Here is a 13,944-nt window from a genome sequence, read left to right as displayed (position 1 = left end):
AGGGTGAGGGGTAGGAAAGGAAAAAGAATTTAAGTAGACCAGCAGTGAGGAAAACAAACAGTTTGCAGATTAAAGGGATTCTGGGTAAATGAATATTATGTAAAGACTCAAAGGATAGCAGAAGAAAGATGGAGAGGAGTACATCCATGCCTGTAACCCCTCAGGTAGCCCCTATCTAAATTGATGACATAATGAAGTATGGGCTTTAGGGACTATTTGAACATTCAAAAGGACAACAGAAAGGTGGAGGAGCTTCTTTGAAAGTTCCTACAGCACAAGATTAATTCTCTTATGAAATGATCTGAGTCGTTTGTACTTCTCCCCAAGGATGTGATTAATTCACACAACTCCCTTTCTTCTCCCTCTGACTCTCAAGGTGATGCCGACTTGGCTAAGTGAGCTCTTCCAAGCCTCCAAAGAAACATTGTTTTCTGGCATAGAATCAATTCCTGCCCATCTTCTCCCTTAGAAGACTTTTGGGTCCTTTATTCTGAACACAACAGAAGAGCTATACCTAAGTTGGCCTTTTTTCTCCTGAAATCACAGGTTTCGTCCACCCACTTGTTGACGGCTTCAGTTATGTCAGCACCCGCATCACTGGCTGTTGCTAAACTCTTTTGGCCTGAGACAGAAACACCTAAAATAACCCTCAAGAATGCCATGAAAATGGAAAGTGGGTAAGTGGAACACGTTCACCTAGTTCAGAGGTCGGCAAACCGTGGCTCGTGAGCCACATGCGGCTCGCGAGCCGCGGTTTGCCGCTCTGTTGACTAATGAGTTTGCTGACCACTGACCTAGACTCTCGATTCTAATAATTACAGGCTGTTGTTCCTTGTGATTAAGCCCCTATCCCAGTGGCTGGCAAACTCATTAGTCAACAGAGCGGCAAACCACAGCTCGCGAGCCGCATGTGGCTCGCGAGCCGCAGTTTGCTGACCACTGACCTAGTTCATCACTACACAGCCAGAGGGGGAGGGAGGTCCAAATTCAAGATGATCATCAGAGAGCACAGTGAATTATGACAGTAAACCAAATTTAATTTCCCAGTGACTATTTAGACTTCACCCAAAAAATCTTGTTTTCACACTGGAGGAAAACCTTTCTAAATACCTGAATGTCAGTACAATTCCTTGACTGTTAAATGTAGATATTTCACTTTAAATACAGTATGGTGTTTGTTGAGCTTAAGACCATTGGAAAGCCATGGAATAAACACTTCTAGAAGTTTATTATATAACTAGAGGCCTGGTGCACGAATTCATGCACGGGTGGGGTCCCTAGGCCTGGCTGGCGATCAGAGACCATCGAGGCCGGCAGGCCACAGGGAGGGACCGCAGGAAATTGGCCGGCCGGGGGAGGGACCATGGGAGGTTGGCCAACCACAGGAGGTTGGCTGTGGGAGCACACTGACCACCAGGGGCAGCTCCTGCATTGAACATCTGCCCCTTGGTGGTTAGTGCATGTCATAGCAACCAGTCAACCAGTCGTTCAGTCTTTCGGTCACTTAGGCTTTTATATATAGAGATAGGGCAGAGACAATGTGATATAATAATCCTTAGCCCCTCATGATTCATTTTCTTTGGCTCTATGGAAAAGAAAAAATAGGTGGAAGAGACTAAGGGATTTAGGATGTTTAAGAGTGTTTCATGAAATCACAGAATTAACCAACATGTTTTTGAGATTCATCCTTTGTTTGTATTATAGGGAAAGTCCTAACCATGAGTGAAAAGCAAGTTGTTGAATGTATATATGAAATATGTGTGTTCCATTTATAAAGTTAGCAAATGTGTAAAACTATACAGCATATTATTTAGGGATACAGACAAGTAGGAAAATTGAAAAGAAAGGGAATGATAAGTGAATTTTAAGGGAGCGAGGTATTTCTGAGATTAGAGAGAAGAGGATGAGACTAAGAAAGAGCACTGCGGGGGGCAGGAAGGTGGGACTCAAAGGTGATAGTCACGTTCCATTTCTTAAGTGAGGTTATGGATATTCAGACCTTCCTTGAACTGTTAGTTCTTATATAATGAATATTTTCTAAATATTCTCTGATAGCTATTTTTAATTAGATATAATTTTTAGAAAGTTTTTTTAAAAATATATTTTATTGATTTTTTTACAGAGAGGAAGGGAGAGGGATATAGAGTTAGAAACATCGATGAGAGAGAAACATCAATCAGCTGCCTCCTGCACACCTCCTACTGGGGATGTGCCCGCAACCAAGGTACATGCCTTTGACCGGAATCGAACCTGGGACCTTTCAGTCCACAGGCCAACACTTTAACCACTGAGCCTAACCAGTTAGGGCTAGATATAATTTTTAAAACATAAAGTTTTATCTTTTCCTAATTTTTATATTATAATGACCCCATATGAAAAGAGTAATATAACACATACCCATCACCTATACTCTGCCACCATGATTTCATAGAATTCAGGTGAGTATTCTGACTCAGACATGGACCTGAGAGCTGGTCTCTCCATCCAAATGAGCTTTGATTAGGCCATTCCTATACATGTGGTATCCATCCGCGGAAAACTCGTCGGTAATTCTGGGATTACTATTTTTTGATAAAGTGATTCAAGGAATCTCCTAGAAGCCGCAACACAGGGAGCCTCCTCATCCATCTCCCTGGTGGCAAACATTGCTGTGAATCTGATTGCCTTCATAGCCCTGTTGTCTTTTATGAACTCAGCGCTGTCCTGGTTCGGAAACATGCTCGACTACCCACAACTAAGTTTCGAGGTATAATTCTACCATGATTCTCCTCCATTTTATTTCTGCCTATCTTTCTTAAAAATAAGAAAAGGTTTCTGAACAACTTTCCCTAACTGCCTATAGCACACTCTTACCTAATGTACGCACTTACCATGTAACCCCCATCTTCTCACCCTCACTTCCCTCTCTTAACATCTTCCTCCCCCCAACATTCAGTCCTTCTCTCCTGACCCCATCCCAAGAATCCAGATTACTTCAAATGACCAATTACAACCTTGATTCCTAATGGATAAAGATGGGCAAGGGCATGTGAAGGGATTTTTATGCCTCAAGGAAACATAGAAGGGGCAGGAACAATCTTGTCCAGAGGGTGAGGCAGAAGCTAATCACCACTCTAATAAAGTATCTTTTTTTGGTTTCTGTAGCTAATATGCTCCTACATCTTCATGCCCTTCTCCTTCATGATGGGAGTGGACTGGCAGGACAGCTTTATGGTTGCCAAACTCTTAGGTTATAAGACATTCTTCAATGAATTTGTGGCTTATGAACATCTCTCAAAATTGATCAATTTAAGGAAAGAGGCTGGACCCAAATTTGTGAATGGTGTGCAGCAATATATGTCGGTGAGTAAATATTTTGATGTTCAGTGCACCTTTTCAACATATACATACATTCATTAGATAGTTACTGGTGCCTCTGTGTGTCAATCAGCATGGCAGGCACTTGGGAGGCATCAAGAAAACAAAACATACCAAAATCCCGGGTCTCATGGAGCTCATTGTGTACTTAGCACCTCAAAATTTTCAGTTATGTTGAGTTAATCAGTGTGTGTGAGTGTGTGTGTGTGTATGCGTGTGTACAGAGAAACACAACTAATCCTTATCACTGTGATCATTTACTTTTGAGCACTATGGAGCTGGGACTGAAATTAATCAACCAACAAATACTTATTGAATGCCTTCTATGTGCAGCATACTTAGGTATTGAGGCCACAGCACTGAACAAGTGATGAGGCCTAAGCCCTAATGATCTTGCAGGTCCCTTCCTTCCAGCTTAAGCAATTCTATGAACTTTGAGAAACCACAACATAGTGCCTGGACATCCTATGCACAGTCACCACCCTCCAAGTGGATGAGAGAAGGTCAGGGTCTGTGGTCGGAATCTCTGAGACAAGTATCCCATAACTATGTCAGAATTTGAGGTCAATAGGCTGCAAGGAGATGCTCATTTCTGCTAGATGGGATAAGAGAACTCAGGAGAGGCCATTATTCAGGCCCTTTTTGCAGTTGAGTCTCCAACTTTTACTTCCTAGAAGGACAGAATTGTCACACAAGGAAGCTCTTAGGGAAATGGTGAACATTTCTGACCATTACTCATTGACACAATCCATTTGGAATTAATGTCCTAGGCTTTCAAAGGAAATGGGGAGGAAAAGCATGCTGCCCAAGGTTCTAATGGAGACAGACAACCCACCTGAATAACAACACCATCTCTCCCAGCCCCTCAAAGACCAAACATGCAAATTTACTCCCACATATTACACACATATAACAGCATACCCCAGGAGAGTACTTTTCTATTTTAGGTTGGGAGCATTTTGACCCACATATCTGATATGAGCAGTGGCTCTGTAAGTCTCCTGCTTCTCAAATGTTCATTCTTCAACTGGCAGCACAGTGGTGTTTGGCCCAGTGACCTCATTGCTTAGATGCCACCACTAACCAGGTTGCTCCCCTGCCAAAAGTAAACAATAGGCTAGATGAAGTGAAATGTTTTCCATCCCCAGCTGCCAGCTGCCAGGAGAAAGTGGTTCTGTTAATGAGCACAGCAAGCTCACAGTTCTGGCAATGCTGAGCAGGTTTGCCAACAGGTTATTAAGGGGATGGAGGAAAGAACAGTAGAGCTGATTTGGGTTGGGGGTGAGTCCAACCAGAGGCAGGAGCACAAAGGACATTTGGAAATATGAGCTCAATGTCTTCTACTAATGTTGAGTTGTGACGGGAAAAGGACTTTTTTATTTTCCAGATTTTATTTCCAATCAACAAAGTGGGGATGAGTCCCTGCAAATTCTTGTTTACTAACCAAGAAATGTGTGTCGGGGGACGGGGGGGGGATGGTGAGAGGGGGAACCGGGACAGGACGGCAACAGTCTCCTAGGAAAGGTATTCTGTAACTGTAGCTGGAGTGTGAGATCTGGGTGCAAGAGGCAAAAACCCAATGTAATCCATTGAATTATGGCCACTGCTGATCTCCGTTTAAGAGATCAGAACATGTATGCAGCACCCCCATACACAGAATGAGCTCTCTATTTCTCAATCATGTTCTCTTTCTTAACTATGATATCTTGCATGTTTGGTTACATGTAATACAAACTATGGTACAGAATTCAAAGGGTACAAAATGATGTAGAGGGAAAAGTAAGTCATTCTCCCTATTTCTCTGCCCCCAGCCCCTCTCCCTGTAACATATTGGGCTCTCTGTTCTTAACCTTGCTCATCATACCTAATGACATATTTCAGATGCCTTTCCATAATGTTGTCTGTGACATGGTATTCTATTGTACAAGCACACTGCAATTTATTTTAACCAGTGTTTTAATAGACACTGCTGATGAACAATATTAACAATTTTTTGCTGTTAGAGGTAATGCTGCAATGAATGTCCTTGTACATATGGCATGTTTGCAAGGAGAGCCATAGGATCTATTATTAATTTCCTAGTACAGTGGTCGGCAAACCGCGGCTCGCGAGCCGCAGTTTGCCGCTCTGTTGACTAGTGAGTTTGCCAACCACTGTCCTAGTACATGCAGCCCATTCCATCATGTAATCTTGCACATTTATGGGAAAAGGCAAAATGCAATCATCCCAGCCCCCTTTTACTCTTATTATAAAACCCTCCATAGCTACATCTGTGTACCCCCTTCCCATCACTCCCCAGAAAGGGGAAAGAGGAATTTCAGTCCTTTATGCCATTTCCCTCCCTATGGTCTCTTAATAGGCTTGCCTGTTTTTTAAAATGACTGAACTAAATGAAAAGCACTAGAGGAAGCAGGGGATGAGAATGAGCTTGTCCAGAAACATTAGACTGCTCAAATACTTGAAATATTTTTTCCTGCCTGCTATAAGCACACTGATTGAAAACCAACAAAGGAGTTCTCAGAAATCATGAACAAGAAGAGGGGCCTTATAATCAACAAAAATTGCCATGACCACTTGAGTCTTAAATATGAGCTTTGAAAAATTCCAGTTGCCCTGACCGATTTTGCTCAGTGGATAGAGCATCGGCCTGCGAACTGAAGAGTCCCGGGTTCTATTCCAGTCAAGGGCATGTTCCAGTAGGGGATGTGCAGGAGGCAGCTGATCGATGTTTCTAACTCTCTATCCCTCTCCCTTCCTCTCTGTAAAAAATCGATAAGATATATTTTTTTAAAAAATTCCAGTTAGCGCCCTGGCCAGTGTCGCTCAGTTGGTTGAGCATCGTCCCATGCACCAAAAGATCGCTGGTTCAATTCCCAGTCAGAGCACAGGCCTGAGTTGCAGGCTCAATCCTGCAGTTGGGGTGCATGCAGGGGACAACTAATTGATGCTTCTCTCTTTCTCCCTTTCTCTCTCTCTAAAATCAATAAAAACATATATATTTTTTTAAAATCTAGTGAGTGGAAAGGAAGGAAAAGACACCACCACTTTGTAGCATTGGCCTCGTTTGTTCTTTGAACGAAATCATAGATTTTTCAGGATTTTGGAAAAGAAAATTATTGCCTCATTTGGGGGGGGGTGCCTTTACCAGATGGGGTATACCTTTGGTGAACAACAAAGTCCACTGAATCTCTGAGCCTCCTTCCTACAGTAGGTCCCTCAGTCTGAAAAAGAATCATCTGGCCAGAGCAACACCTCTTGACTATCAGAATAGAGGCAGAGGGCCATGTTCATGGTTTTACAAATACACCTTCCTTCATCTCACTGCCCTGTGAGGAGGACTGTTCACTCTCCCACTTCTAAGCGGGCACCTAATATTCCCATGGGATGTTCAGAGCTGAGGAACAAAGAAAGGAAAGCAAGTACACACCACACCCATACTGAGAGGAACTCCTGAGGTATCTCTGAGCTTCCTCTTGCCTAGTATAATTAATTTTAACACATTCTTTTTACTGAAATATAGTTTACATACCAAAAAGGCCCGTTTTGGGTGTACATGAGTTTTGACAAATGTGTCCCCTGTGTAACCATGACCACAAGCAAGATATAGAACATTTCCATCACACCTAGAAAATGTCCCACATCCCACTGTAGTCAACAGCCGTCCTCCCCAATCCCAGGCAGCAATGGCCTTTCTTTCACTATTGATTACTTCTGTTTATTTTAGAATTTTATATAAATGGATTCAGTTGGCATTCATGTTGTTGCATATATTAGTTATTTTCCTTTTTATTGCAGAGTAGTGTTCTATTTTATGGATAGCCACAATTTGTCCATTTGCCTGTTGAAGGACATTTGAGTTATTTCCAGCTTGGGGCTATTATGAATAAAGTTACTACAAGTATTCATGCACAGTTTTCTTGTGGACATACATATTTCCTTATCCTGGGAAAATTCCTAGGAGTGGGATTTCTGGGTCACACAGCAATGTTATGTTAACTTGATAAGAAACTGCCGAGTATATTTGTATTTTACAAACAGGCTATGTCAGCTTACATTCCCACCAATGATGTACAAGAGTTCCAATTGCTCCACATCTTCAACAACATTTGCTATTGTCCATCTTTTTAGCCATTTTAGTGGACTCAGTGGTATCTCATTGTTTTAATTTGCATTTCCTGGTGAGTAAGGATGAACATCTCATGTGCTTATTGGCCATTCATATGTCTTTATTTTTTAAAATAAATCTTTATTGTTCAGATTATTACAATTGTTCCTCTTTTTTCCCCCCATAGCTCCCCACCCTCTGCCTTACCCACCCCCCACTGTCCTTATCCATAGGTGTACGATTTTTGTCCAGTCTCTTCCCGCACACCCCACACCCTTTTCCCCCAGAGAATTGTCAGTCCACTCCCTTTCTATGCCCCTGATTCTATTATATTCACCAGTTTATTCTGTTCATCAGATTTTTTTTTATTCACTTGAATTTTAGATTCACTTGTTGATAGATATGTATTTGTTGTTCATAATTTTTATCTTTACCTTTTTCTTCTTCTTCTTCTTCTTCTTCTTCTTAAAGAATACCTTTCAGCATTTCATATAATACTGGTTTGGTGGTGATGAACTCCTTTAGCTTTTTCTTATCTGTGAAGCTCTTTATCTGACCTTCAATTCTAAATGATAGCTTTGCTGGGTAGAGTAATCTTGGTTGTAGGTTCTTGCTATTCATCACTTTGAATATTTCTTGCCACTCCCATCTGGCCTGCATAGTTTCTGTTGAGAAATCAGCTGACAGTCGTATGGGTGCTCCCTTGTAGGTAACTAACTGTTTTTCTCTTGCTGTTTTTAATGTTCTCTCTTTGTCTTTTGCTCTTGGCATTTTAATTATGATGTGTCTTGGTATGTTCCTCTTTAGATTCCTTTTGTTTGGGGTTCTGTGCGCTTCCTGGACTTGTAAGTCTATTTCTTTCACCAGTGGGGGAAGTTTTCAGTCATTATTTCTTCAAATAGGTTTTCAGTATCTTGCTCTCTCTCTTCTTCTGGCACCCCCATAATTTGGATGTTGGTATGCTTGAAGTTGTCCCAGAGGCTCCTTACATTATCTTCATATTTTTTATTCTTTTTTCTTTTTGCTTTTCCAATTTGGTGTTTTTTGCTTCTTTGTATTTCAAATCTTTGACTTGATTTTTACGATCCTCTAGTCTGCTGTTGGATCTCTGTATATTATTTTTTATTTCAGTCAGTGTATGCTTAATTTCTAGTTGGTCCTTTTTCATATCCTCGAGGGTCTTGCTAAATTTACAGGCCTTTTCTAGGAAATTCTTGAAAAACCTTATAACCGTGGTTTTGAACTCTATATTCAGTCATTTGCTTTCCTCCATTTCTTTCATTTGTGACCTGTTTCTTTGTCTCTGCATTTTGGCTGCTTCCCTGAGTTGATAGAGTGGCTTTGTGTGCTAGGTGTCCTATAGGGCCCAGTGGCTCAGCCTCCCCAGTTACCTGAGGTGGACACTCTTGGTGCACCCCTTTGTGGGCTGTGTGCACAGTCTTGTTGTAGTTAAGCCTTGATTGTTGTTGGTATCATTGGGAGGACTTGACCTCCAGGCCAAATGGCTGTGAGGATCAGCTGTGTCTACGCTGGGAGAACTTCTGTGCTGGAGACACCCTTATGAGACAAGACTTGCAAAAGCCTCTGTGCTCAGCTTGGATGGGGCAGAGTCTCAGGGTGGAGCAATCAGCAATGGCTTTGTGGGACGGGATCTCAGGGTGGAGCAAACAGTGATGGCTTCCCATCAGCCCTGCCCTAAGAGGGCCCTGGTTCTCAGTGTCCCGCAATAATCACTGCAAGCACCTCTGAGAGAAAGCTGCCCTCGAGTTCTGCCCGCTGCCAGACAATCCAGTTTCTCCCTGAATGAGTCTGGGTCCCCAGAGTCTCTCCCAGAACTGGAGTTCAGAGCAGTCGGGAGCTTTTGTCTCCCTCCTGATTGAGAAAGCCAGACGCATACTTAGTTGCCAGTCCTTCCTGCGTGCGCGCCTCATTACCTCTACCTTCCACAGCTCCTGTGAGTCTCGGTGTGCTTTTCTCTTTCCTTCTAGTTTTAGAATTTCCACTTAGCCAGCCTTCCTCTGGTTCTGGATGATGTCCGTTTCGTTTTTTAGTTGTAGTTTTGAAATTGTTGTGCGAGGCAGCAGTTTAGGTGTTTACCTATGCCACCATCTTTGTTTCTCCCATTCATATGTCTTTTGTGAAATCTCTTTATCTGTTTTTTTTTAATTGGGTGCTTGTCTTCTTACTAATGAGTTATAATAGTTCTTCATACATTCTGAATAAGTCCTTTGTCAAATAAATGTAATGTGGATATTTTCTGGGATCAATTTTATATCTTTAGTAGTTAGTACTGTGCCTGGCACATTATAATAGGTGGCCTGGTCACATTGATGTTAGAAGCTATCATTGTAAGCAGAAAGTAGCAATTTGTAGAGGCCACAACCACCAATCTCAAATATTTTTTTTTCTTAAACAACTTTTTAAAATCTCTTTTCTATTGATTTTTAGAGAGATAAAATATTGATGTGAGAGAGAAAAATCAATCAGCCGCCTCCCATACACACCCTGACCAGGGATCAAACCCTCAACCTGGATATGTGCCCTGACCTGGAACCGAACTGGCTACCTTTCAGTGCATGGGATGATGCTCAACCAACTGAGCCACACCAGCCAGGGCAAACCTCAGGTCTTTTATAGAGTGTCTCTGAATCCACATAGTCCCTTTTCCCTCCCTCAAAATTCAAGGGGAGATGGAAAAAAAGTATCTAGGAAGCAACAAGTGTTGGACACCATGCATTGCACATTTAGTTGTCAATACTGTTTCCATAGTCACACTAGGAAGCATGGTTAGGATGTCATATTTATAAGCTGGGTCACACCTTATAGACACCTGTGTGTTTATGCTTATTTACAGATTCGTTCGGAGACCATTGCCACTTATGCTCTCTGTGGCTTTGCCAATATCAGTTCCCTAGGAATAGTGATTGGTGCACTCAGTAAGTGGAAAGAATATTATTCAACAATAGATGTGATGTAAACATGCTTCAGCTCTCCATTTTGCTCTGTGACATTATTCGTATTAGAAAAAAAAAAGCCCTGCCACAGCAGTAAATCTTTTGGAGTCTATTTTTTATCCCGGCTCTGCAATGTAGTTTTCCTGTGTATACCCAAGCTAACTTGAGCAAGAATTTGCTCCAATGGACAGGTTCTTTTCCACCTGAGGATGACACATAGGTTTCACTTTGCATGCCAGTTCCCAGAGATTTATAATGGCCACCTGGAGAAGGATGCAAGGGTTCAGTGGAAGTTCAGTGGGAAAATGCTGTGATTAAATTTTTATTTCTCTCATGGGCATAGAAGTAGATGATGATGAATGGATTGCAAATATTTGAAATGCATCCTTGCAATGCAATTGCCTTGCCATGCCCCCAACATACCAGGAGCCTTCCTGATGAAACTGAGGACTTGTTCCTTTTTGTGGACAAACTTGGTCCCTTCCTCACACACCAGAGAACTTCTCTGGTTGTGGAGCTCATCACTAAGTTCTTGAATCTTGAATTTCCCAGCTTAATTTGTTTTGTTTTGTTTTTTGGTTTTTAAGTTAGCTGACCTGAGACCCCACCCCAGAACGATTCTCAGAGGCTGGGAATTTGGAATTCTACTCAATAGTCTCAACATTAATCTCTAATTCTTGCTTCTATGTTTCCCAGCATCCATGGCTCCTTCCAGAAAGCGTGACATCACCTCAGGGGCAATGAGAGCTCTGATTTCAGGGACCACCGCCTGCTTCATGACAGCCTGTGTTGCAGGTACCACCTCCTGTCCTCTGTGTCCTGTTTCCCTGTGCCCATAGGATGGCAGCTTTCAGGGGGACAGTGCTTCCAACCTGCATATGCTGCTGCAGAAAGTTGAGAGGCAGAGCTGCCTGTAAGCATGTTGTAAAGTGAAATGTGTGGGGCACGGTGGAGAAGCTAAGGAACCAAGGAGAGTTCAGGGGCTTTGTTAATGAATACACTGAATGTTCCACTTCCAGGCATTCTCTCTGGCACTCCTGTAGACATCAACTGTCACCACATTTTAGAGAATGTCTTCAACTCAAGTTTACCTAGAAATACTACCAATGTGGTATCTTGTTGCCAGAGTCTAATGAGCAGGTATTGTATTCTTGATTATTATTTCTTTAGACCCCATTCACTTATCTTTATATCTTCATAAATCTTACTTTATTTAAATATAAGAATGTGTGTGACAATTCTAACCACCTTTCACTTTGACTTTTCTCAGCTAAGGCTAGGAATCATAATATTAAACAGTGCTGCTCAAGCATTTTATACGACTCCAGCTATGTATGAGGCACTGTGTCTGAATTAGCTCTCTTGAACTTCGAAACCACTGTTTAAGTTAGGCACTGTTGCTTGGCTAAGCATCGGTTAAAATCAGGGCTTGGAGAGGCTATGTCACTTGCCTAAGAAAAACGAGTTCATGCACAATCAAGACAGAAAGACCTAAGAAAAATTGGGTATTTCTGCCACAGAACCCACACCCTTAACTAGTATCCTAGTTTCATTACTTGGTACTGCCTGCCTTTGAAGGCGATCATGCAACGCAGGTTATCCTGACAACATGGTGATGAGGTACAGTGCATGAGGGCCCACCAGTGGCCCATGCAAGCCACCCCCATCCAGTACAGTTTCTATGTACAAAATCAATATCCCCACGCATCTGCCCTTCTTAATATGTAAGTGTTCTATAAGGATTGATTCGATTCTCCCTTTGTTTATTCTGGAGGAAATAGGGGAAGTCCTTAAGTCCAAATAGGATTTGAGAGTCAACTAATTCTCTGGGGCCTCCGTCCTTAACCTACCCTAACTAGAATGTGAGGGAGAAAATCAGCTTCCTCCCCTATGCTTTTTTCTGATGTGTCATTTTCTGCTCACCTACTGTTTCTGTTTTCTAAGGCTCAACTAACTGTTTCATTCCACTTTCCACTAGCACTGTTGTCAACAGTACCGGCAAGGTCATCCCAGGAGGAAACCACAGCCTGTATTCACTGAAGAACTGCTGCCAATTGTTGAATCCATCATCACTGAACTGCAGTTGGATCCCTAATGCATTCTGAGTTCAGTTACTTCTCCAACAGAACTCTTAAGTACAGGTGCTGAATTTTCTACTTTGGAGAGAGAGAAAAAAAAAGCTATTCTCCACAGATTGATACGTCCATCATGAAATCAGCTTTAATTGGAAAGAAGAACAGGAGTGAACCCTAGCATGTATCCTGACTGGGAATCAAACTGTGAGCTTTTGGTTCCTGAGTCAACGCTCAACCACTGAGCCACACCAACCGAGCCATCACGAGTGCTCTTCATACCACAAAGACCATTTTGTGTGAGAAAACACAAACACTAATGTCTGGACTCACAGAAAAATGAATGTGAAGAAGGTTTTGAAATACCTTAAGTAATTTATTTATATTTTCCTTTTTGTTAATGTACAAGAATAATTTTTTAAAATCTATGTGTAAATAGTTGATTTTCTTTTGTGCTGGTGTTGGTGGTGAAAGAGCAAGCTAAATACCCAAAGAACTCTTTATGTCAGAAGCATAATATACCAGGATATTTCTAGTTATTGATCATTTGTATCAAATTTTTCTTGGAACTCAATGTGCCCTTTTGGTATATGGACTTAATTTTATGGAAACATATTTATATGTCTTTTCCCTCTGTTCTTATGTTCTGGTGTCAGCCTTCATAAAAGCCTTTGGCTTAGTGTGTCATGGATGCCAATTATTCATATGTTGGTTCTCCTTTGTCTGCTATGTCTATTGTTTTTCTCTCCCTTTTTAACTCTTTGCATTTTTTTCTATTCTGCTTTATTTTAAGGAATCTCTAAGAAAATCTCTTTGCTGTTTCTAGTGTCTCTCTCTGACCAACTAATTTTCAAATTATGTCTGTTACCATTACTATTCCTTGGATGTTTGTAGCTCTTAGCTCTTCTCTGAGCTCTTTTTTAAAATTATTATTTCAAGGAAAATAATTACTGCCCTGTTTTTTGTTAAGCATTTTTCTTTTTCAAATTATAAAAAGTAATACCAATTTTAAAATGATGTAATTTTTAAATGATGATGTTACAATGGTGTTCTATCCCAATAAACTCATTGTAAGTTGAAAATGTAAGTCAAAAATGCATTTAATACACCTAACCTAAACATCATAGCTTAGCTTAGTTTAGCCTACCATAAATGTGCTTAGAACACCTACATTAGCCTATAGCTGGACAATCATCTTTAGTTTCATCTCACGAGTAATTGCCTTCCCTTTCTCGCCAGAACTAGAAGATACAGATGGGTATTTTGTAGACCTGATGGGATGGGAAAATACAAAACACAGTATCTAAAAATGCTAGCAACACAGTACACTGTAGAGTATCAGTTGTTTACCCTTGAGATTGTGTGACTGACCAGGAGCTGTGGTTCACTACCATTGCCCCGCATCAAGAGAGAGTATCTTAACATATATTACTAGCTCAGGAAAAGGTCAAAATTC

General features: G+C 41.4%; 1 protein-coding gene across 1 annotated transcript in view; it reads left to right on the top strand.

Moving 5' to 3' along the window:
- SLC28A3 (solute carrier family 28 member 3) overlaps positions 1-12,521 on the top strand; it is a gene marked incomplete at both ends in the record, with an annotated part of 55,425 nt that extends 42,904 nt beyond the window's left edge. Inside the window, 7 exons of the mRNA XM_080669095.1 lie at positions 547-677; positions 2,578-2,746; positions 3,145-3,342; positions 10,317-10,398; positions 11,113-11,211; positions 11,436-11,556; positions 12,395-12,521. Of these exons, the coding sequence (XP_080525221.1) occupies positions 547-677; positions 2,578-2,746; positions 3,145-3,342; positions 10,317-10,398; positions 11,113-11,211; positions 11,436-11,556; positions 12,395-12,521 (927 nt within the window). The remainder of the gene's footprint in view (positions 1-546; positions 678-2,577; positions 2,747-3,144; positions 3,343-10,316; positions 10,399-11,112; positions 11,212-11,435; positions 11,557-12,394) is intronic.
- Positions 12,522-13,944: the final 1,423 nt, after the last annotated feature.

This window comes from Plecotus auritus (assembly GCF_963455305.1).
Source record: "Plecotus auritus genome assembly, chromosome: 5".
NCBI classification, from domain to species: Eukaryota; Metazoa; Chordata; class Mammalia; order Chiroptera; family Vespertilionidae; genus Plecotus; species Plecotus auritus.
The sequence above is the reverse complement of the archived record's forward strand: the minus strand, read 5'-3'. Positions and strand labels throughout refer to the sequence as shown.